At 53.6% G+C, this 20,459-nt stretch overlaps 7 protein-coding genes across 7 annotated transcripts; 4 read left to right on the forward strand and 3 right to left on the reverse strand.

Annotated features, from left to right (window-relative positions):
- Window positions 1-173: 173 nt before the first annotated feature.
- CTAM01_04913 (acyl-protein thioesterase) lies at window positions 174-1,157 on the reverse strand (the record flags this gene model as incomplete). Its single annotated transcript, XM_060520943.1, has 1 exon — window positions 174-1,157. The coding sequence occupies one exon, from the start codon at window positions 1,155-1,157 to the stop codon at window positions 174-176; it is 984 nt and encodes a 327-aa protein (XP_060384312.1).
- A 4,385-nt stretch (window positions 1,158-5,542) lies between these two features.
- Window positions 5,543-5,903, reverse strand: CTAM01_04914 (uncharacterized protein; the record flags this gene model as incomplete). Its single annotated transcript, XM_060520944.1, has 2 exons — window positions 5,543-5,756; window positions 5,803-5,903. 2 exons carry the CDS (start codon window positions 5,901-5,903, stop codon window positions 5,543-5,545), a joined length of 315 nt encoding a protein of 104 aa, XP_060384313.1.
- Window positions 5,904-7,495: 1,592 nt separating this feature from the next.
- CTAM01_04915 (ice nucleation protein) lies at window positions 7,496-9,335 on the forward strand (the record flags this gene model as incomplete). The annotated part of the gene is made up of 3 exons (XM_060520945.1): window positions 7,496-7,525; window positions 7,944-8,208; window positions 8,287-9,335. Coding segments are annotated over 3 exons (1,344 nt in total), but the record flags the coding sequence as incomplete, so codon positions are not given.
- A 195-nt stretch (window positions 9,336-9,530) lies between these two features.
- CTAM01_04916 (uncharacterized protein) lies at window positions 9,531-9,659 on the forward strand (the record flags this gene model as incomplete). Its single annotated transcript, XM_060520946.1, has 1 exon — window positions 9,531-9,659. The coding sequence occupies one exon, from the start codon at window positions 9,531-9,533 to the stop codon at window positions 9,657-9,659; it is 129 nt and encodes a 42-aa protein (XP_060384315.1).
- A 1,939-nt stretch (window positions 9,660-11,598) lies between these two features.
- Window positions 11,599-11,958, reverse strand: CTAM01_04917 (uncharacterized protein; the record flags this gene model as incomplete). The annotated part of the gene is made up of 1 exon (XM_060520947.1): window positions 11,599-11,958. The coding sequence occupies one exon, from the start codon at window positions 11,956-11,958 to the stop codon at window positions 11,599-11,601; it is 360 nt and encodes a 119-aa protein (XP_060384316.1).
- A 2,899-nt stretch (window positions 11,959-14,857) lies between these two features.
- CTAM01_04918 (zinc-binding dehydrogenase) lies at window positions 14,858-15,934 on the forward strand (the record flags this gene model as incomplete). Its single annotated transcript, XM_060520948.1, has 1 exon — window positions 14,858-15,934. The coding sequence occupies one exon, from the start codon at window positions 14,858-14,860 to the stop codon at window positions 15,932-15,934; it is 1,077 nt and encodes a 358-aa protein (XP_060384317.1).
- An 854-nt stretch (window positions 15,935-16,788) lies between these two features.
- On the forward strand, window positions 16,789-17,775 carry CTAM01_04919 (Sir2 family protein; the record flags this gene model as incomplete). The annotated part of the gene is made up of 2 exons (XM_060520949.1): window positions 16,789-17,107; window positions 17,171-17,775. 2 exons carry the CDS (start codon window positions 16,789-16,791, stop codon window positions 17,773-17,775), a joined length of 924 nt encoding a protein of 307 aa, XP_060384318.1.
- Between the last annotated feature and the right edge of the window lie 2,684 nt (window positions 17,776-20,459).

The following is a 20,459-nucleotide window of genomic DNA, read 5'->3' on the forward strand; positions in this document are numbered from 1 at the left end:
TGAAATATCCTTTCGCGGGAAATCATGTGTAGATTCGAAGCTGCCATATTTTCCTCAGTTCCCAAGCGTCGTCCATCTCTGGACGTGAAGATTAAAACTGATCATTGGATTTACTCCTAAGCCGGCTGGCATCCATATGAACCCACCAAAACTAGCTTCGTAGTCCGGCGGCCTCAAGACCATCGTGAACCCGGCGCTATGTCTCCAAGGAACCCTATCATGTCCTTCAGCATATCCTTGGAAGAGCAATGGTCTAGCCCATCGTAGGTCTTGAAGTCGACCTCACAGCCCATCGCTCGCAAAACCCTCGCCGCCTCCTGACCGTAGCGTACTGGGACATTATCATCCACGGTCCCATGCCCGAGAAACACAGGTGTCTCCAGGAATGATGGACGCGTCGCTAGCTCCGCTACCGTGATGCCAATCTCGTCCCCCAGAATACGCAATGCTCGTTCCACCGGATCGTGTTCAGACCGATTACCCTCCCAGCTAGTCGTCGAATCGCCGTCAGAGTGCTCAAAGGGATCGTCATCAGAGCCTTCCGGCGCCTCATCGTACCGTCCACCCAGTCGATAATCTCCTTCCGCCATGGCCTCGGCCATCACGTCAGCCATGGGCAACATCCCGCACATACCCAGTATACCGCCGAGTGGCGTCCCCCGCCACAACAACAGGCAAACAAGCGCCGCAGCACAGCCTTGACTGAAGCCGCCGAGCACTAACTTATCCGTCCCGCCTAGCCGAATGGCTTCATCTTCCAATAGAGAATGTATGAATAGAACTGTTTCCTTTGCGTGGCCCAGTAGTGTATCCTCCCAGTCGCCGCTCCCGTCGTACCATTGGTTGATAATGGCCCGTCTGTAAATGGTTGCCCGCGACCGCGGCGCAGTCGGGAAAACGAAGCGCGTATGCGGTAGAAGATCTCGAAAAGTACAAGCATTCAAGCCCGGTGATGTGGCTGAATTATTGAGTGGGACAGACAGAAGCTCCGGCGCAAATATTTTCGCACTGGAACCTCGGCCGTGTAGGAGGATGATGGTCTGCTGGTGCGGCTGCTTCAGCGGCGGTATGATCATGGGCGGAGGGAAGGTATGTAATGGCAATCGCGGCTCAGATCTGATGCCCAGAGTTTTCTCTGAGTCTACAGCCTCGGCCATTGGTTATGTGTTGACAGGTCAAGTTGTCTTGGGGCTGGGAGGTGAGGGAGGGGGGAAGAACGGGCGGGTTGAGATGACGTTCGGCGATGAGGCCGGAAGGTATCCACCGTGGCCGGAGTGCTTCCCGCGGCCGGCCGACGGGTGCGGCTTTGAGACGACGGAATCTGCCCAGTGATTGTATTCGATGGTATAGCAACCGCGCATTATCATTGCAAATGTTATTTTGTCCTTTCATCTGATGTAGACACACTTTTATTCTCGACGAAGCAGATGTGAAGGTTACGCCGGGACACTGGTTCCAAACGCATCGCCAACGTTTACAAAAACCAATCTTTAGGTCCGGGCATAGCGACAGATATACCATAGCCTGGTGATGGGATTTGAGGCACATACTAGTCTCTATCGTATCTCTATGCAATTCCGTCTCGGTATACTCCCAACCGTATTGATATTGGCCTTTTGAAGGTATCAAGAAGAGCAACAACTAAGGCATGGAGGTATGCCTGACATGAATACGGCTCGTGGTCGAAAGCCACGCTATTGGGGCAACCTGATCGAAGTCGTCATCCTTATTCCACCAAACAGGAACATATCTAGGTCGAGAAACAGTATCCCAGAGAAATGCTATCTCGATGGAGCCGCTGCGTTGCTAGACAAACGCCGAGCACTCTCATGAACTTGCAACTTATCGTGAGGCACCTTCGTTCTCGGAATTCTCAAGCAAGTAAGTTCTATCGGAGTTCATAGCTCCTCCTCAATGGGATTCGAGACCATCCCTCAGTTGCCGAGGGAGAGAGGGCACTCCACGGCACGTTTACCGACAATTCAGCTGGACGCAATAGCCTTGGGAGTGTCTTACATGGGCAAGCTGGCGCAACGGGCCTCATGATTGCGAAAAGCACAGCGCTGATACTATTGGAAACGGTGTTGTCTGAGGCAGAACTGATCTGTATACTTGTCAAAATGTAGGACATGGGTTCGGGCCCAGATGGGATCTCGCCGGCGTAACCCATAACCTCAACAATGAAAATTGAGAACCTCCATATCACGGCAATATTATCCGAAAAAATAGGGCGTAGCCTGAGATGGGATCCCATCTTTCTGTGGTCACCAAAGAGACTTTGATCTCGATCACCTGCCATTCTGAGCGACCCTCCGTGTCATGATTCAATGATTCAAAGGCGAACCAGACTGCACTGTGGTTTCCACATACTAAGTTCGATGCTTAGTGGATTCCGAACCCCAGCGCTTAGAAGTATACAGCAATCCAATTATATTTATCTTGTGTGCTGGCAACTGTGCCGTCGTCCATGAATGGCCTCAAATCCTGGATGCTCTGTGTATAGGTGAGACGTATAGGCAGCCGCCGCTCAGCCAATAAAGGAGTGTCATAAATGAACCGAGTGTCAGCCAGTGAGACAAAGCATACAGATATTGCTCCATGCACCGTCAGATCTATATCACGATAGCTAGCAACAGTCAGAACCTATAATGACAGGCACATCTTTAGCTCTTCCTCCTAGAAGCGGCACGGGAATCCTGTACGGTTTTGAGGGGTCAGAGTAAGCAAAGGAACAGTCATTCAATCCTCGCATAAAGATGACTGCATTGTTCTAAATCTACGTTCTGACTGACGATTCTTCTTGGTTGTTCGTTCGTGGGATTGCAATGAAGGATCGTAAGCCCAAAGAAGCACCTACAACTTTGGCTGGAATGAGTTATCTGCAGGAAAGCAATCTGGCCGGACAACTGTGTGCAAGACCATTGGCTACCCATCCAAATTGAGCGGCACACGACCCATGGTCCAGGGGTTCAGAGAGGGGAACGGTAGGAGACGCCGTGACTTCAAGAGAAGTCGGGTCCGATGGAAACCTTGACCGCCGTTCTTTCTCCAGTCAAACCCTGGTTGGAGCGCGTAACGAGAATCAAAGTTCAAGAGTCATAAGGCTGAGCGAAAGGCCCAAGAATGCAGCTAGACGTCAGTGGACTTTTCAGTATGCGAACCTGGGGGGCAATTGACAGCGTCGTTCCCGCAGATAGACAACTTTTACGAGGTTTCGCTCGAGATTAGCGAAGGGGTGGCAGAAGCTCCATACCAGCATGGTACGCTTGATGAAGCACTTTTCCCTCTTCGGAGACGGGCGGGCAGCGGCGACAACTGTTACTGGGGGCGTGACTGTGGACGGGATGGGGCGGCGGGCTCGGGTTCTTCGTGGAGTTAAATTTAGAGATGCTACTGGCGCTAGTGGCGCGCTTTTAACTCGTTTCTTCAGGGGGCCGCCTGGGTGTTTCTTTGGGAATGTTGGCCCGTTGTGCCAGCCTGCCAGCCTTTGTTCAGGGATAATGGGTGCGATGGTTTAGGTCTGGAGGGGAGTTTATTTTGGTTACTTTTCGATGTCGGTAGTTGTAGAAGTTGGTTCTCGAGGCTTGTAGAGTTGGATCTTGCAGGATCGGCTTGAATATGTCATCGGATAAGGTACATGCGTGGCGAGGGGCTACTGGTCGTACAGAAGCGAGTTTGCAGTCGGAACCCGATCACTAACCTTCAACCCATCTATCTCCGTCTGCTGTGATACCCATCAATATATCTGACAGCATGGTCTGCAAGCCTTTGCTGCAAGCCCTGCGCCGCCTCCATGCACAATATGGAGAGGTATCAAACTGCACATAGCTCACCATGTCGATAAGCGCACTTTCAAAGGCAAGCCCTAGATAGCCTCCACGGAGACCAGCATCACGAAAGTCTGGTAAGATAGTGGCCCAGTCGATACGATGGAGAACGTAAAACAACGTGGGCCCAGTGACGTTCAGGACTCGAGATCAGCCTTCCTCGCTGCTCTCTGAGCAAGGGGAAGCCCGAGCTCCTTTCGATCACATTAGCAGGCTGAAAAGGATTTACATCAATGATCGCATGTTGTTGTTATGTGGGTTCGGAGCAACAGAGTGGCCTACCGAAAGGGCTGAGATGCGGTTCAATGCCAGGTTGACGAGCAGAGACCACAGCCTATTGTCGATGTTGGCTCGCACAGCCACCGCCTGACAGCCTGGGAGGGCGGTTTGAGGCAACCCGGCCAACCGGATACGAGTGCCCACTGCTCTTGAAAGTAGGCCGCTGCACAGCGCGTAGAACGTGGAAGAGTCCAGGATACTCCTAGCCGCCGTTCCGTCGTCGGCTGCATACTGCCAGAACAAGTCGATCAGAGAACTCGAGGCTATGGAACGTTGCGGCGGCTGTGGCACGGAGCGGCCGTATCTTGCTTCTGTTTCTCTGCGGCAGCGCGCTTGCCTCGACTCATTGTCGCTTCCCTTCGGCCCAGTACCGAGGTCAACGTTGAACAGTAAAGCCTTTTGCGTGACCAGGGTCGCTCGCCCTCTTCACCCTTCTTTCGTGTTGTGAAATGGCGCGTGATGAGCGGTAGCCCCGTGTTGGCCTTGGCCCCTGGCCGTACAGCGGAGAATTATGAAGATCTCTGGAGTATTTTCGGGGCATCGGCACGCAGTCTGAACTTCTGAAGTGGCTAAGAGAAATTTGAATTTGCCCTGACCTCCGAGTAAGAGCACTCGCGCCGATGGTGGAGAGACAAGGGGGGAGCTATTAGTCGGCAAATGACAAGACACTGAGATCTCTGAAAGATGAAATGAGACTGAGAGTATCCGTATCGAACGGTTAGGTATTAGAAATGACGGTGGGAAAAGGGGCGGGCTGCACTGTGACTGGGCAAAGAAAGTCCTGTTCCCCGGGCCGCCCTTTGTTTCGAACTGTCGGGCTGAACTTCTGAACTCAGTTCGGAGCTTCGCAAACCACAAGAAGAAGAAATCAAGGGATTCCTGGAAGGATAACTCCTGTTTCAACCTCTGGACAGCAGGTTCCGGTTCGCGATAGGTCAGAATTGGCGATGTGGCTTGGTTCTTGGAGCGCTAGGATTATGGACTCTGTAAAATAAACGGGGCGCTGCAACATTTTGCTACTGGAGTTTGGAGATCGAGTGGTCGTGGTTGGCCGACGGTGGCCGCGGGGCTCGGTATATCTCAGGAGGTGGGATGAGGACTTTGTGACTCTCGAAGATTGATCATTGGTAGCCCCGAAATGAGCACGAAGGACAATCCAAGACTCCGGAGACGCGCTGGACCAAACAGATGGTTGCGAGTCTCGAAGCCGCCGAGAAAGCACATCTACTGCTGCATTGCCGGGCGCAGCTCTGCTTACTCCTACATTATGCGCGCGCACATGGCCTTAGAGCGAGTGTAGATGCAGGAATTTAGTGTGGCATACAGAGTCCGCGGGTTCTTCGCGAGCAAGGCATGCGAGCAGGAGATACCTAGACCCATAGAGTGCCAAGGTCTGACAATACTGTGTGTATGCTGCGGTGCTAAGTTAAGGTGCGCTAGGTTTTGGAGGAGGGGGATCTCCCACTGGACGAGCGAGAGTTTAGCCTCGCAGCGGGAAGCTCACGGCCAAACACGGCGCCATCGTCGGGCAACGGGGCCCCGAGATTATTCTTGTCTTGCTGTGGTAATGTTGTTGACCAGGGCAAGTCGGGTTGCTGAGTCGAGTTGAGCGCGGGGGTTCGATGGAAGTTGGAGACCGCCTGCCCGTCACTGAGAGAGTCAAAATTCAGAGAGAAGTCGACACGGACCGGCTCACGGATGTGCCGCAGGGATCACCGCTGCTTCACCTGCTGAGTTGTTGCAGGCACCGGCCATCAGGTGGACGTACGATGGCGGTAGGCTGCAGTGACTGTCCATTTGTGCCCCGGTGTCTGGGTCTTGGAGCCCCCTGCAGTGAACACAGACTGCAGTGCCCCTTATTTTGTCAGGCGAAGGAAGCATGAAATTGGTTGCGCTCTCGGCTTGGTACTCGATAAGACACGTCGATCAACGAGGTGAACCTGTTCGGCTTCCCTGGAAAAGCGAGGAAGCAACCCTTCTCGGTCTTGGTTCAACAACAGCTTGTCGAACAACAGCGGCATAACTTCTTGTCTGCTAGCGGACCCGGCGCCATGTGCCCTCTTGGAATGCTGGCGCGAGGGAACAAAGAAGGCGGGCGGCTGAGTGACAGCAGGAAGCTAAGGCAGGTTGGCTGACCCATCGCTAGACGTTGCCTCCAAGTCATCCCGAGGAATGATTCGCCTCGTGGTAGCAGCTCTTTGGAATGCACTGGAAACGGCCCGGTCGAGTCGAAGAAGCCGGCAGCAAACACGATGTGCAACGCAACGTCACTCATGGACGTGGTAGTGGTAGGCGAGGTGCTGAGCGTTGACTCTTGAGGCGAGTATGATGGAATCTGATCTGTCTGGCGGAATTCCGCGCGCTTCATCACGAAGCGTAGCGAGGTGTTTCTTCGTGTTCCATGTCAATCAATGCTGATCATCCGACGTCCCAAGTGGCCGTTGCCAGGAAATTATGCTTGATTGACCGTGGGCCATGGTCCGCAATGATGTATCCGTATGATGGACCGTATCCGTAGTGCCGTACGAGATATCCCTCGATGTCTCCATACAGTATACGTACATTTTGTACGTACTTCTTAGTCAGATTTGAGATGCGGTACGTACCCAGATACATGCATGGTCCGTCGCTTCCATTGACCTGGGAGTGGCAGAGTGCCGTCCCAACTTCTCAAGTGGTGTGTGTGTTTCCTGTAGCCTGCTCATCCCTCAGGAATGGATGGCAGCTGCTCTTCGAATCCTTGGACGCATCTCTTTCCTCTCTTTCTACACTAAGATACCGTGCTCTTCCGACTTCCGTCAACTCTATCATGACCAGACTCCCGCTGGTTGGTGATGCCTTCCACCCGGAATAGACTCTAGGAGTCAATCTCTCCCAGTCCCTTCTCCTCTGCCTTACGGAAAGGAGACCCCGGACGAAAAAAGAAAGCAGCGCCACCCCTCCCGCTGACTTTCTTCTTTGGGCAAAGTCATTGATTCCTTCTTCTTTCATTGGGCCATCTATGCAAGTGCAAATTAACCCTTTGCTCGTGGGAGGGACTTTGGGAACAAGCAACAGCAGCTCACCGGCCTCCCCAGTACCAGTCCACCTTGACTTCTCACTTCCTGGATCTTCAGTCTTCAAACACTCGCTATTCTTCTCTCTGGTCATGTCGCCACTCACAAGTTGCAAGTCTCCATATGGTGCCTTCACCAGTTGACAGTTGTGCGTGCACACACACACACATCAACACACTCAAAGAAGTTGTCCTTTGACAACAACAGCGAACGGTCCCATAACCCCCAGTCACTCTGACCTTTCCTCCAAGAGCTAAGAGACCAGGGGTGTCGATGGTTCAGGCTCAAGAGTCAAGGCTTGGCCGATGACCACCCCCTCACCCCCTTCCCAGGACACTAGGCAAGTGCAGGGTCCTGAATAAGGTACGAGGTCGTATTGATTCGCCCAGCTCGTGGAGCGTGGGCCATGACCCATGGAGACACATCCCACCCCCGTCCCATCCAGCCCAGGGACCAAGTCACCAAGACAAGAGAGAACGAGCCATGGCGCGCCTTTGCCCTGGTCTGTCCATGGTCACCGGTGCTTACCTAGTGCTTGGGTACCACAGATACTTGGTCTTGGTACCTGTTGTTGGTGTGGTTGCTCATGTTCTGCCTAGTTGGCCCAGCTGGGCACTGCTGTGCCTCATCTCGTCGAGTCCAAGTAATAAAACCATCCTCCCCGTTCGTGTGTTTCTACCCTTTTACCTCGTTCCTCACCTCTTCTTATTTTGCTTCCCCACGAGCTTCTACCTCTTGCCTTTTCTTAGCTTACCTGCCAGTCCCTCGTTAATCGGCATAGCTTTTCATTATTTCCACACTCTCACTCCTCCTCAAGCCACTTCCAGCTTCCAGCTCCTTTAATACTTGCCAGCGGCCTCTGATAAATATCCCGTCACCTTCGAACCTTTTCTCATCAAACTCGCTACTCGCTTCTTCCTTCGATCGACGTATACGAATCACCGGCAAAATGTTCTCCAAGATCTTCTCCGCTGCCACCGTGGCTCTCGCCGCTTCCACCATGGTCTCTGCCCAGACCTTCACCACCTGCGATCCTACCAAGAAGGGTATGTTTTTTTTCCGTCCTCGGTTTTCGTACCGCCGTTTGGTCTTCCAGTGAAACAGCCTTGCTGACTGATCTTTAGATTGCCCTGCCGACCCTGCTCTGGGCAAGTCGGTCAGTATCGACTTCACCAAGGGCAACGATGACTCCGTCTTCCGCAAGCTTGACGGCACTGCCGTGAAGTTCGAGGATGGCGGTGCTCTCTTCGCCATCAACAAGGAGACCGATGCTCCCACCATGGCCTCCAAGAAGTACATCTTCTTCGGCAAGATTGACGTCGTCCTCAAGGCCTCTACCGGCCAGGGTGTTGTCACCTCCGTCGTTCTCCAGTCCGACGACCTCGACGAGATCGATTGGGAGTGGGTTGGCGGTGACAACGCACAGGTTCAGACCAACTACTTCGGCAAGGGTGACACCAGCACCTATGACCGTGGTGCCTACCACCCCGTCTCCAACCCCCTCAACGACTACCACACCTACACCATTGACTGGACCCAGGAGTCCGTCAAGTGGCTCATCGACGGTGCTCTGGTTCGTGAGCTGAAGTACGCCGACGCCAAGGGTGGCGCCATGTTCCCCCAGACCCCCATGGAGGTCAAGATCGGAACCTGGGTTGCCGGCCGCAAGGACGCCCCCAAGGGCACTGTCGAGTGGGCTGGTGGTTACACCGACTTCTCCAAGGCTCCCTACAACGCCTACTACAAGTCCATCACCATCACTGACTACCAGGGCAACAAGGGTGTCAAGGGCGCCAAGGAGTACGTCTATGGTGACCGCTCCGGCAGCTGGGAGTCCATCGTCGTCAAGACCGAGGGCGGCAGCGACGACAGCTCTTCCTCCGCCTCCAAGACTGCCACCAAGACCGACTCCAAGACCACCCTGAGCACCGTCACCGCCTCCGGCTCTGCTTCCGCCACCGCTTCCAGCGGAGCCTCTGCCACCGAGGACGCTGCCTCTACCGCCACTGGCTCCAGCTCCGGCTCCGGCTCCGGCTCTTCCAGCGCTTCTTCCACCGGCACCGCTGCCGGCGCCTCCAGCACCCCCTCTACCGTTGCCGCCAACTCCGGCTTCATGAACAAGGCCAACCTTGCTCTCGGTGCCGCCGGCCTCTTCTTCACCTTCCTGCTGTAAGCGGATCCACCGGAACTCTTGAACGACCGTACATGCGCATAAAGACAACCGAAAAAAATCATGCCGCCCGGAGAGCGGATTGTACAACTTCTTCACTTCCGATCACGATCCTTATCACGACTGAGTTACGCATGTTCCTTCATGGACCTAGCGCGCAGTTGGGGCCATACCTTGCGACATAATCTGGTACTTTTAATGATCACGCTCTCCCGCGGAATTCTGTCTCCAAGAATTGGAGGAAGCTTTTCTGCGACGGCCTTGCCAATGTTTCACGCGAGAGGAGGAAAGTCGAACAATGGGAATTGCATTTCAGATGGCGGATGACTTTTTTCTTGAAGCAGCTGGGTAGTGTTTGTGGAAGATGGACTATGATACCTTTAGAGAAGAGTTGAAGAGGACGCCTTGTGCCATTTCGCCGAGGTAGTTGAGACAGACAACACGTTGACAATCAAAAACAATTCAGATTTGAATACTATTGCCAGGGCCTTTCGATTTGCGCGAATCTCACGTCATCAAAACTTATACAAGGAAGGAGCTCAGGCTCGCATAACATCGTCGAACGTAGGTGCCTTGGTAGCGCGACTTGAGCAACCAAGAAAAAAAAACACCGCGATTGCAATCTCGCCGTGTTTGAAGTTGAGCGACCCTAGCAGGGTCCCCCACCTGAATAAGAATTTTGACTCAAAGAGGAGAGGGGGGCCGGGGGAGGATGGATCCCAGAAATCGGATCCATTGCCACGCTCTACCTTATTCGGTACCTAATTTCCACCTGTGCACCGTGGCCGTCCTCACCAAGTAAGACCCAAGCAAGGAGACTTCGAGCGAGAGGCGTGAGAGGTCTCCTGTAATCAGGTACTAGAAAGTGTGGCAATGTGTGCCTGGGCACCGTCCGGTGCCGCACGGGTAGCCTAAAGTGTCTGCGCGTCTGATGTGATTCTAGCGTGACGGACACCGTTGGAGCCAAGGAAAGGATTTTCGTTTTTCTTTTTGGGGGGGGATGGGATGAGGAGGAAGGGGGGGGGGGAGGGAGGAAAGGAAATGGGATAAGTACCGCGCAGCAGAGTCGAAGGATTTGGGTGCGTGAGACTCGCCCGAGTCTTGTTAATCAAACTTGCTTGGGCCCAAGGATCTTGGTAGGCGATCGTCTCTTGAGTCTAGTGTTTAATGTTATTGCGCATCGCCCTGCGGCACAATTGTCTCGATTCTGCCAATGATGTTTTTTGCTTGGCTGCTCGCCCGGTTTCAGTGGCTTTTCTTCCAATTGAAGTCCTGCGGGAATTGTAAGATCCGTAAGGTACCCTGATGCGCTGTGGGAGGCCATATTATGATATTTCCTTCTTCCGTCCACCGCTTGTTGTTGTGTCTATTGTGTATAGATACCATCGCAATGAGGCGCAATTATGAGTCGTCGGGCTCTCTGAGCGAGAGGCTAGTCGTTATTCACGATTTCGATACCAATATCATCGTAGCATGGCCCGGGTTGATGGGTGACCTTTGCTGTATCCGTTCCTGTATGGCATGCCTACCACTTCACAGGCCTGGAGGACCGTGCCGTCCGAACCGACCAATCAAGACAAAAGTTCCGTTTTGTCCGGGCCTGGAGGCGGAAAGGGGGTTGACGGTGACAGGCGGTGATTTGCTCCAGGGCCCTTGTTCCTCGGTACGTGTATTGACCAATTTTTTAATTGACTCGGCGAGAAGAGGCGGAAAGCGGCCCGGGGTCTCGTTCAATATTGAGCCGGGGGAGATACGGCGACGGTTGACCCGACAGGCGAGGGAGCGGAAGATGCCCGGGGATGAAGGCTGAAAGTCGAGACCCTCATAGAAACCAAAGGTGCGACTATTTCTCCTGGGAAAACCAAAAGCGAAGCTATCGTGGATAGCTTCCCTTTGTGGTGGGTGCATGTTCGTACCTAGTAATTTTGGTGACTGGGCAATGCGCTTCCCAGGATCGGTAAGAAAGTATTCAGATGCCTGCCTGCCTGGGCCAAGGGTTTGATTTTTTTACCTGCGCTTTTATGCCCCCGAGGTACTGAAATTATCAAGAGGGTTGTGAACAAGACGTAAGGAAGCGAGACAGTTCTCAACTCATTCCAAGATGGCATCGGCAGCTGGCTTTCATGAAATCGGGCCTGCCAGGCTTGATGAAGATGGCTTTGTGAAGGGACGGAAGGAAGGAATGAGCGTGCATGGCCCCGTTGGTGCCTTCCGGTCGGAGGCTCGGGTGGCTTCCTGCCCTTCGGCAACGGAAGGCGGCAGGCACTCACTCCGCTTCGCCCGGCCCCTTACTCCGTTCCTGCTCCCGGAGCTTCAAAGTCGGCCGGCGTTGTGGACGGGTTCGTCTCCGAGGCGGTACCGTTTCATACCGTTTCAATTGGGGTATGTGTATACATGAACTAAAAACGTGGGCATGGCAGCACGCAGGCTTTTCTGACATATGCAGGTACGGCGCACAATGATGTCGATATCGGGCTTGGCTAGCACCGGTCTGCCGTTGGAGGCAACATGTAGCTTGTAGCCGGCTCATCGGGTTTCGGTGGCAAAAAGAACTTACTCGCGGGACCCTTCTCTTGGTCTTCGGGCGTGGCATTTCGGACCTGCCGCGCCGATCGGCCTCTGCCATGCGGATCTCGCATGGCTGCTGTTACTAGGAAATCAAGCAATGGCCGGCGCGGACGTCATCACCGACGATCGCGGCGCCGGTCCCCTTCTGACGGGTTTGAGATGCACATAGGTAACACCCACCAGCCAATTGTGGCAAGGTGGAAGTCCTACGTTGTTTTCGTGATTTTTTCAAGCACATACTTGCGCGTGTCTTACCTCACGATTGTGCTCTTCTGAGTTGCACATGTCTGTTATCCCAAAAATGAAAACCATCTTCTCAGTGTGAAGTACAAACGGCAATTCGTTTTCACCAGGCGAGGACGGGAACCATGGGGGTGTTTCCGAGCAGGTTCCGACATTCCGCACGGCGTGGATATGCGGTGATTGAACAAACCCCCCATCGCCAGGGAGCGAACACAACCCCACGGCGCCCGCATCTAAAACTCGGGATATAGCATCTCGTATATTGCCCTGCTTCGATTCGGTATCTCCCCGAACGGGAGACGCGGGATCTGACAGCAGCTCGGAGATAGGGGATGCTTTTCGGGCATCTGCATCGTCGTTTGTACAATCATCCGATTCCTGAGACTTTTGATCGGGCCTGGGGATTGTATGAATAGTTGGGGACTCAAAGGAGCAGGAAAGGTGCAGTAGAATCCCGGTGGCCGCCTTGGTAGACGGGCATGCATGCTGCGGCAAGAGCGGAACACATCCAAAAGGGGGACTGCTATGAAAAGACATGGCCAAAGGCACGGTGTGTTGCAGCTTTGAGCAGGATGCATGAAATCGGAGTCAAATTGTTTCCACATGTGTGTTTTGAGGTGTTTTTTTGGGGGGGGGGGATAGAAGTCTACGAGATAAGTCCGGCTGCGTACTAAGCAGAGTTCCATCCTGCGGCCTTGCCAGCTGTACGGATATGGAGTACGATTGCCTCTGTAATTCCGTGGTCCGGAAGGGACCCTTGCCGGGCCACGTTCACGGCATGTCTAGAAACGGGGCATATTCTACCGGTATCTATCTTGTCGGTGAGGTAAAACTCTCCGTCTTCGCACCGGTAGTTGTCAGACTTTCAGCTACCATCTTATCTTCACAATGACAGCCAACTAGCGTGGCGGTAGTAGAAAGATTGGCATTTAGAATTCAGAGCTACCTCATCGTCGGATGATCAATATCCTCCTGGGCAAAGATAAGAGAAAACTTGAAGATCGATTCACCTCACACAACAGCCACAGTAACAAAGTTGGACTGAACCGCGGCATCGGGCGGGTCATCGGTGACGTGCCGATGGCCCCTGCACGGCAGACTTTGTGATTTCTCCATAAAAATGTACGTTTTCTAGAAGCTTTGACAGAAGCAAATCGAGAACGGCGAAGGCCGGTCAACCGCCGTCCAACGGGAAGAATCCGCAGTTGACGTAAGGGCAAGGCTTTCGAAGGGGGCCACAAAATCTCTTCAAATTCCAAACTGGAGCTCAGTCATCAATGAGATCAATGAGATGAGGCTGAACGATTCATTCAATCGTGTTGGCTGCCAAGTTGGTTTCCCCAGTGGCCTTGGAAACAGGGGATGATCGACCCGGGATGGACTGGAATGGAGAACATGGTGAAGAAAACCTAGAAAAGCTTTTTTGTGCAAATCCCCTTTCAGAGTTGTCTCAAACACCAGAGAGACCTGGACACCAATTTTTTTATCGCTCTCTTCTCAGTCCCGCCCCTCAGTTGCGGTGTGAAGCCACCCAAGTGCCGGAAAATACTGGAGTCGATGACATCAAAACACAACCTTTACTCGGGAACGGCGGCCAAAAGAATCCCTGTGCTCACTGCTGGATTGTGGACACATGCCTTACTTCGTTATCCATTCGTTCTTTGAACAGGTAGCTCCCCATCTAGCCGCCGCATTTGCACGTCTCCAGCTCTTCGTGTGTCGACATGTTGAAGTTTCGAACAGCGGACAGAAAGAGCCCGAACCCCCACCCTTCTTCAACAGCAACATCTCGAGCTGTAAGGATTAAGGACGTGCCGGGTAAAGCTCAACCGCCATCTAAAGAGAGAGATACAGGATCTAGACGGAGATGCAGATAATGTGAGAAGCCGTTGGCTCTGTTGCCGTCATTCAATACCGTCCAATCCAAGCATCCATGGCCAGGGTCCCCCGGTGATTCTTGATAGTGTAATGTGTACCCGCGCAGATAGAAGGCAAAAGCACAACCTCCAAGATTTCTAAGCCAGCTTTCCATAGTTACCCACCTCGGCCGGCCCAAGGCCCCATATCGGCCCGGCGAATCATGACGACGCATATTGACCTTCTTTGACGTTCCGTGCTGGAAAGGTTCCGCACCACCACGGTTCCACCCCCCTTCCAAATTGTTCAAACGGCGTCTCTGCGTCTCTGCGCCTCTGTGCCTCTGGCCTTTCCTGCATCAACGGAGTCTCAGTCAACGGGGGGCCTTCTTCTCATTCCCCTTGGTCCTTGCTCCATCGATCTCGAACCGCGGCACTGAGCCGCACTTAGGCCCATCTAGTTTCCAATCTATTCCCACTTCGTTCCCGCTGTTTGACTCCACCCATGTTGCAGTTTTTTTCTCCTCTGCCCTCTAACACGTAGTACTCGCTGTATGTTTTTTTTGCGCAAAATTCGTTATCCAGGCTTTCCAGCTTCATGGTTCCTTGGACGACCGGCGGCGTTAGTCCCTTCTTTCGCCGATGAGTTTAGGACTTAAGTTGATTTGCAGGATGGGGAGCTAAAGGTTTAAAGAGGCGTGTCATTCCCGCCTTCCGACGATATCATTCTATTCTGTACACACAAGCTTCCTGTTCTCTTATACATCAGATCGTCTCTTTTATAACAAGACAAGAAACAACCTTTCTCCAGATACCCCTTCTTCTTCCTATTTTCTCACACCATACACATAAATCACAATGGCCGCTACCGACTACAAGTTTGAGGGCTGGGTTGGCCTCGACGAGAAGTCCTCCGAGGGCAACATGGTCTGGCAGGAGTACGAGCCCAAGCCGTGGGAGGAGAACGACGTCGACATCCAGATCACCCACTCCGGTGTCTGCGGCTCCGACATCCACGTCCTGCGCTCCGGCTGGGGCCCCGCCCCTTACCCCGTCTGTGTCGGCCACGAGATCGTCGGTGTCGCCGTCCGCGTCGGCTCCAAGGCCGTCGGCGGCATCAAGGTCGGCGACCGCGTCGGTGTCGGCGCCCAGTCCGACTCCTGCCTCGGCCGCCAGGGTCCCTGCGAGCCCTGCGAGACCAAGAACGAGCAGTACTGCCCCAAGTCCGTCCACACCTACGGTCACTTCCACTACAACGGCGGCAAGGCCATGGGCGGCCACTCAAAGTACCACCGCTGCCCCTCCCACTTTGTCGTCAAGATCCCCGACGGACTCGAGTCCGCCTACGCCGCGCCGATGCTGTGCGGTGGTGTGACCGTCTTCTCCCCGCTTAAGCAGCACGGCGCCGGCCCCGGCAAGACCGTCGCCATCAACGGCGTCGGCGGCCTCGGCCACATGGCCATCATGCTCGCCAAGGCCATGGGCGCTGACAAGGTCGTCGGTATCTCCCGCAAGGGCGACAAGCGCGACGAGGTCCTCAAGATGGGCGCCGACGGCTACATCGCCACCAGCGAGGAGCCCGACTGGGCCAAGACCTACGCCAACTCCTTTGACATTGTCATCTCCACCGTCTCCTCCGCCAAGGTCCCCATGCAGGACTTCCTCAACCTTGTCAAGCTCGACGGCTCCCTCGTCCAGGTCGGTCTCCCCGACGACGGCGCCTACACAATCTCCCCCGTCCCCATGGTCATGCGCCGCGTCAAGTTCACCGGCTCCCTGATCGGATCCCCCCACGAGATCCGCGAGATGTGGGAGCTCGCCGCCGAGAAGGGCGTCAAGCCCTGGATCCAGGTCCGCCCCATGAGCGAGGCCAACCAGGCCATCGTCGACTTGGAGGAGGGCAAGGCCCGCTACCGCTACGTCCTCGAGAACTAAGCCGGAGGAGATTGTGTGTTTCGAAACATGATCGAACCGTTTTCTGGGGATGCTGTATATAAGATGAGGTTGATGACATGACTTGGGTGCATAGAAAGGGCATAGCGATTGGTTACATTATAGACATAGAGAGATGGACAAAATCTCAACTCAGAAGCTAAAAGCTTCGAATTTCTTATGATCTGGTTTACTCTTATCCGTGATTTTTCTACTTACAAAATGAGTCTGCCTCTAAAGGTAGCGTTCACTGGAAACTCCAAAATTGAAAAGAGTCCCTCGATTAGCTCCGTTGAGAGTAGCCCTTTGTAGATATTTCTGAAAGAAATCGAGATTTCCCGGTCTGTGAGCTTCGGTGTGGCTCCGGATGATGTCACTCCGCCTCGGTGAAGGAGTCACCTTACATCCTGGCATGTGGAGAATTGACATGGCCCCCAAACAACGACCATCTCAATTCAACTCGGAGCACTTACATCTCTCCGATCAAGTCAGACGGACTTTTCCCAACAGCGAGGCCATTGGATTTACAGTCCCCAGACTGCTGGTTTCGATGATTGGATGATTATATGCCCCTGCTGCTCTTGCTTATCCTCTTGCTTAGCCTCGGTGCCTAATGGCGAACGCCCTTACGGATAAGTAGGTAGGTTGCCTAAACGCACCGCGATATAAGCTGCCCCCAGACAGCATGACGAGAAAACCTCTCACGGGACTCGGTCATATCAGCTTGACTCTCAGGAGGCTATCTACATCCTTAAGCCTAAAATCACCTAGTTCGTAGCATCCGTTCAAAGCATTCAATCACACCTCACTAATCACTCCCCAATAAAGCCCTTTGCCGTCCAATCTCCTTAAAAGCCATGGCCCCCCATAACGACGTCGCCGCATTCCACGAGGCACTGGCCTCAAGCAAGCGTATCCTCGCCCTCTGCGGCGCCGGCCTCTCTGCCTCGTCCGGCCTGCCGACCTTCCGCGGCGCCGGAGGACTCTGGCGAAACCACGACGCCACGGACCTAGCGACTATGAAAGCCTTCCGCCGGGACCCGGGTTTAGTGTGGCTGTTCTACGCGTACCGGCGACACATGGCTCTATCAGCGAAGCCGAACAAGGCGCATTATGCCCTCGCTGCGCTGGCGGAAAAGAATCCGGATTTCTTGTGCCTGACGCAGAACGTTGACGGTGAGAAGGACTCCAACATGTTCCCCTGAAAAGAATTAAAAGACAGCTAAGCGTTATTCTCAGGTCTCTCGCCAAGGGCAGGACATAAGGAGGACCAACTCCGCCTCCTCCACGGAAGCCTATTTGACATCAAATGCGCCAACCCGCAATGCACTTACATCGACCACAACAACACCCAAGACCCCCTCTGCCCAGCCCTTGCCCCGGCCTCTGAAGACCTCGCAGACCCAACCAAGACTCTGCCACTCCTCGACCCGACCAAAAAGCTCCCCACCATCGACGAAGCAGACCTGCCCCACTGCCCATCCTGCAAAACGGGCCTGCTGAGGCCCGGCGTCGTCTGGTTCGGCGAGGCGCTTGACGAGGCCATGCTCGACGGCGTCGACGCCTGGATCGGGCAAGGGAAAGTCGACCTCATGATCGTCGTCGGTACGTCGGCGCAGGTGTGGCCGGCCGCGGGGTACATTCTCAAGGCGCACGCGGCCGGGGCGCGGGTGTGTACCGTCAACCCCGAGGCCGAGGATGAGGGCCAGATGGGCAAGGTGAAGAAGGGGGACTTTGCGTTCGGGAGGGACGCGGCGGAGGTATTACCGTTGTTATTGGAGCCTGTTATTGGAAAGATGAGAGCGGATGGGCGGACGTATACGGAGGATTGGAAGGCTGAGTAGAAGAGACATGAATGCGGTTTTCGCTTATTTCTTGAACTGGTTGCAGAGGAGGGATCAATGACGAAACGTTGCCAGGGGTAATAGTTCTGTTGAGCGTTCTTTGATCTTATATGCCACTGTCAACCAACTCTTTGAGCCATCCGAGTATGCCGCGGTGGACTGTAGTCAATCCCAATCTTTTGTGACTTTATGGGTCCAAAAGAGAGCTCCCAAAAGTGGCCAAATAAAGGCCATAGGGGAAAGCCATTCCAGTAAAAAGGAGACAAGGTCCGTGATTTTATTGTTTTTAATCCCTCAAGACATAGACTTCTCGCGACATCAGTGACTGCTTCGTTATGGGAGGAGGTGGGTATGTTGCAAGTTGTGGATAGTGGCCTCAGAATATTGGATATCTCAATAGTGACACAGTAAGTGCTAGAATTTTGTGCCTGAATGTTATTGGGCAGTTGACTCGTCATTCAAAAGAGCTTCTAAGGTGTTGAATTTCGTACCAGAGCGGCCAATCTGGTGGTACAATAACTCTCTCATCGTGGAATTCAAGTGAAAAATGATACTTCAGCCACAAAAAGGCAATGGCCGATATCCTCGACTACGACACAGTGCCTGTTTAATTCATAAACTGTCATTCTGGAGATGTGTAGTCAAAATAGGGTACCCAAGCAAGCACAATGGCCCAACTTGCAGCTCGTCCTCGCCAGCGGCTGCCCGACAGCAACATACTAAGGTAAGCCCCCGCCAGGAACGAGAACACCATTCTTTTCCCAGGTCCCAGAAGCCCGGATTGACTGCTCTAGAGTACCTCATGCTTCACCTGGTCTCCATCGGGAAGGTCAAGTCAACGTTCCTTGTCAAGCCCGCAGAGACATGCCGTGGGGTGTGGGGGCTCAGCGAGACAACCCCTCGGTCAGCAGTGGGATGAGTGAGTCCTAATAGGGTCCTCCGCATATGACCTAGGTTTCATAGTCCTATGTAGGTGGTACGAAAAGCCCTGGTACGAGGCATGGCCTTGACAGGCTAGTTGGAAGCCAGAAATCATATCAAAGGCTATGGAAAAGCTAGAGGAGTGAAATGAAGTAGTGCGGTAATACTCAAATGAGGCTGACACATCTCGGAGGAGTCGTCGCAGCTATATAACTGAAGTTGCGGGATACTTGCAATGATAGAAGAAGAGAAAAGAGACAAGACGCACGCCAAATTATTGGCACTACAGAACCGCCGAGAACTCGACGGGAAGCTGATTATAGCATCGTGCGTTGGCATTTGACAAGCAGTAGGCGGGAGCTGCCGAGAGTAAGCGCATCGTATATCAGGCATCCATATATCTCCAAAGAGAAATGAGGAGACAACAAGAGAGCCTGGCTATTACAAAACGAGATTCAGAGGGGCAAGGAGAAAACAAGATCTTGTCTCTTCAACGCTATGTCTAGACGACCACTCCTTGATCGACAAGCCATTACCATAGGTTGGGTCGACTTTTAGTCCCATCATAGCTGCAAGACACGTGTAGATTCTTCCCATCACTGAGTGAACATTCGCGCGGCATATAGCGGCTTAAGAACGAGTGGTCTTCCTGGACTTCCAAAAATTCTAATGACCCTAACACGATGGGAATAGCCCCTGACAACTACACGGAAATCTATACCCAACCGGGGGTAACAGTGATCGTTCTCCGCTCGCCTTATAATCCCAGCGAGTAGAATCACAAACTGACCAAATACGGACGAGATTGGTGCCAGCGATGTTAGGCTCCGTGGAAGGTCAAAATGTCAGGATTCGCACCGCATGACGCCCCGCCCCCGGATTTCCAAGCCTGCAGACGTGGCACAGGCGGCTCGCTGCTGATCTTTGTGAGGGCGATGTGGTGCCAAAACCCTGATTCCACCCGTTGAAGGCTTGAATGCCGGGGCCTGTGTTGTGTAATACGATTGGGTTGCCATCTCAAGATGCCCGATTTACATGACGACATGAGATTTCTTGCGAAGCCGAGATAAATGCGAAGGAAGCCATTGACATAATGACGGGCATGATTCTCCATCAATCATAGACAGGGGAGAATGTAATATTCCAGACCATAGGGTGTGAAACACGACGTCGATGAAGGCGACATATCGTGCGGCTGAAGAGCAGACTGTAATCCGCGGGGAACAATATCAGATCGCTGTCAAGCAAAGTGCGGGGAAAGCTGGTCTTCTGTCTGGGAAGGGGGGCTGCCCGGTGGTGGCGATGTGCCGTTATCCGACGTGATGGGCAGTCCGAGTGAGTCTCGGGGTGGAAAAGGGGGAAAGGTCGTGCGGCGCAGCTGCAACATCAGCGAAACTTGCTGGCAACGACGTCTGCCACACCATGTGGGCGGAGTCCTGCTCCATTCTTGAGGGGGAGACATTTGGTGGTCAGCAGACACTTGCAACTATTCCCGAAGGCGCTAACGACAGTTATCAGACGCTTGACCGGCGCAACTGGACGAGCGGACAAACACTGTAGAAAAAGAAGACGAAATGCACTGTCGATGGTGGCATGAGGAAAAGGCCAAGACATCGGGCACAGCTACAGCTCTTCCACGAGGTCACGGGGGTCCGTACTTGCATCTGGAGGACGGCCGACGCAGGAATATGGATCCGTAAGCAGAATAGAATACTAGGTTCACCGTCATCTATGCGCGGATGATGACAGGACCTCGCTTTCTA

The sequence above is a fragment of the Colletotrichum tamarilloi genome (genome assembly GCF_030869305.1).
Source record: "Colletotrichum tamarilloi strain Tom-12 chromosome Unknown Scaffold_12.1, whole genome shotgun sequence".
NCBI lineage: Eukaryota > Fungi > Ascomycota > Sordariomycetes > Glomerellales > Glomerellaceae > Colletotrichum > Colletotrichum tamarilloi.